The 2,758-nt window shown below is 34.5% G+C and overlaps 1 protein-coding gene across 1 annotated transcript; it reads left to right on the forward strand.

The window, feature by feature from the left end:
* Positions 1–237: 237 nt before the first annotated feature.
* On the forward strand, positions 238–2,534 carry LOC104115534 (uncharacterized). Its single transcript, XM_009626199.4, has 4 exons — positions 238–664; positions 1,411–1,521; positions 2,008–2,088; positions 2,194–2,534. Exons 1-4 carry the CDS (start codon positions 419–421, stop codon positions 2,266–2,268), a joined length of 513 nt encoding a protein of 170 aa, XP_009624494.1. The 5' UTR covers positions 238–418; the 3' UTR covers positions 2,269–2,534.
* The last annotated feature ends 224 nt before the right edge of the window (positions 2,535–2,758 follow it).

Genomic DNA, 2,758 nt, shown 5'->3' on the forward strand with positions numbered 1-2,758 from the left:
CCATAACTTTTAGTGGAGTGTGGAGACAAGCTTTGAAATTGAGTAGACATAAAAATCCATGTTCTTTTTATGAGTGGGTAGTGGTTGGGTCATTTCACTGTTTGTCCTTTCTAGTACCATCCAGATAAGTATTTACAAAACCACCCATATAGTTTCAAGTATTTCTCTTTTACACCCCTTTTGTGGGTCCCTAATAAACTAAACAAAACTTTAGCTGTGTGCTGTTGATAACTTTTTACAATAAAGGCCTGCTCTGCTGCCCTTTGTTCATATGCACCTACAACAGTAAACAAAAGGGTCCATTACATTCCATTTCATAATACCAAAGCAAAAAAGCAAAAGATAAAGTGAAAAATTGAAGAAGAAGAAGAAGAGGCTTTTCTTTTTGTTGTTGTGAAGTTGAAGAAAACAAGAAGAAATGCCAAATCAAAAGCAAGGAAGTGAACAGCTACAAACACTGATGCAATCAGGGCAAATTTCAGGGTCTTTGAGTTTTAATGGGACTTTAACTAAAGAAGATGAAGAGATGTCAAGGTCTGCTCTTTCTACTTTCAAAGCTAAAGAAGAAGAAATTGAGAAGAAGAAAATGGAAGTCAAAGAAAGAGTTCAAGCTCAGTTGGGTCGGGTTGAAGAAGAAACTAGGCGTTTAGCCATTATTCGTGAGGTATCTCTTTCTTCCTTATTTTTTCTCTGTTTGTTTTTACTAACTTGTGCGCACCTCTAATATACCAGTACCTTTTTCTCAACATTAATGCTAATTTTCTTGTTGGGGTTTTAATGTAGTACTGGAATTTAATTTTTAAATTTGATTTTTTTTTTGTGAGATCTTGTGCATTTTTTGAAAATACACATATGTGCTGATTTTTCTTTTGATTTTGCTTGTAGCTAGGGGTTTCCATTTTGGACCTTGACAGTAGAAAATCTTTAGACTACTACTGCTATGTTATGAACACAGATTTGGGTTTGCATATTTTAGTAAAGGTTTTAAATTTTAATTAGGGGTAATGGATATTTTTATAATTCAAGATAGATTAAGTTATGCCAGATTATCTTATCACCATCTTGAAATTGGCCTCTAACTTTTGACCAGCTAAAAATGAAACACAAATTTCTCTATTCTTTTCTATTTGCTTTATGGGTTTTCCTCCTTTTTTGGTGGTTATTAAAAAAAGGTTTATTGGGGATGAAACTGGAGGGTGGGGTTGGAATTATCCTGAAGCTAAAAGATCTCTGATCTGTCAAAATTGGTCATTTTCAATAAGGGTTTTATGCTTTGCCTTTGTTTTTGCCATTTAATAGTTGCAAATGAGTATGAGTTTTGGAAATTGAAGTATTTGAGAAGGTTAAAATCAAGATTCATCTCAGTTTCCATCCAACTTATACCTTGTTTAAATTCAACTTAATTATCAGGAACTAGAAGCATTAGCTGATCCAAAGAAGAAAGATGTTCAATTCGTTCGGAAGAAGATTGATGCTGTCAACAAAGAGTTAAAACCCCTGGGACAGACCTGCCAGAAGAAGGTGAAATATATTTGCAACTATTTTCTTGTTTTTTTTTTCCTTCATTAGATTGTGTATCATATAATATGTCAATCCTAGTAATAATAACCCTAAGGTGTTGTTTGATACGCGTACTAAATTATTCCGGGATTATGGTCCTGGAAATATAATCCCTAGACTAATTTATTCCACTTGGGAGGTGGGATAAAATAATACTAAGTTTGATGGGATAAGGTGTGATAAGATGGGATATCCAGGAGCAAGTCTGGGACTAAGTTTACACTATGTTTGGTTGACGGTATAAATTTATCGCGGGACTAAGTTTATACTATGTTTGGTTGACGATAAATTTATACCGTCAACCAAACATAGTATAAATTTAGTACCACGCTTTATCCCACCTTTCCCGCCTACCAAACGACCCCTAAGAGTTAGTTACTCTCAGTATGTGGTTGAAGAGTTAACTTATCCATTCATTAACGAGACATTTTGGATCTGTGAATGCAGGAAAAAGAGTACAAAGAAGCTCTTGAGGCGTTCAATGAAAAGCACAAGGAAAAAGTACAGCTAATAACAAGATTGATGGAGGTAAGTATGAGTGTACAATTTAAAACTAGTTTGTATTTGTAACTTGTCTCAACATATTTGATTTGCAGAAGCTCACTGAATCTTGTGTGTTCAATATACGTGCAGTTGGTGGGTGAAAGCGAGAAACTGCGACTGAAGAAGTTGGAGGAGCTGAGCAAGAGCATAGAAACAATACGCTGAATAACCAGTAAATCTTCCCTGACTAATTAGGCTTGTGTGATATATCTTAATATTCTAGGAAAGTGAAATTCCTATTTTTATATATGGGTGTTGGTGTTTGATTGTATTTCATCTTCATGTTCTTTTTTCTGCGTATGTTGTCTGATCATTTTAGCCTTTGAGGGATGATCATTGTCTAATTTTAGGTCTTAAAGGGAAAAACCCTGTAAACAGGTTTGTAACTATAACAAGTCTCGAAACTGTGGATTCTTTTGCTTTTGTCTTCACATCTCAATCTTTTGCTGTGGAGTTGGTTTGGACATCTCTTTCAAGTTAGTTAAGTGATAGACTGTTCAGTCTGGTGGATGTATTATGAGGTCCATGTGTTATAAAATAGTGCCCTGATTTCTTCTTGTCCTTGTATTTTTGGACTAAAAGCAAAGATCAATCTGTTGATTAGAATTCCCCTTTAGAGAACATGTTTAAGAAGATCAATTAAAGAAAATCTTGA

This window comes from Nicotiana tomentosiformis, chromosome 2 (assembly GCF_000390325.3).
Source record: "Nicotiana tomentosiformis chromosome 2, ASM39032v3, whole genome shotgun sequence".
Lineage (NCBI taxonomy): Eukaryota > Viridiplantae > Streptophyta > Magnoliopsida > Solanales > Solanaceae > Nicotiana > Nicotiana tomentosiformis.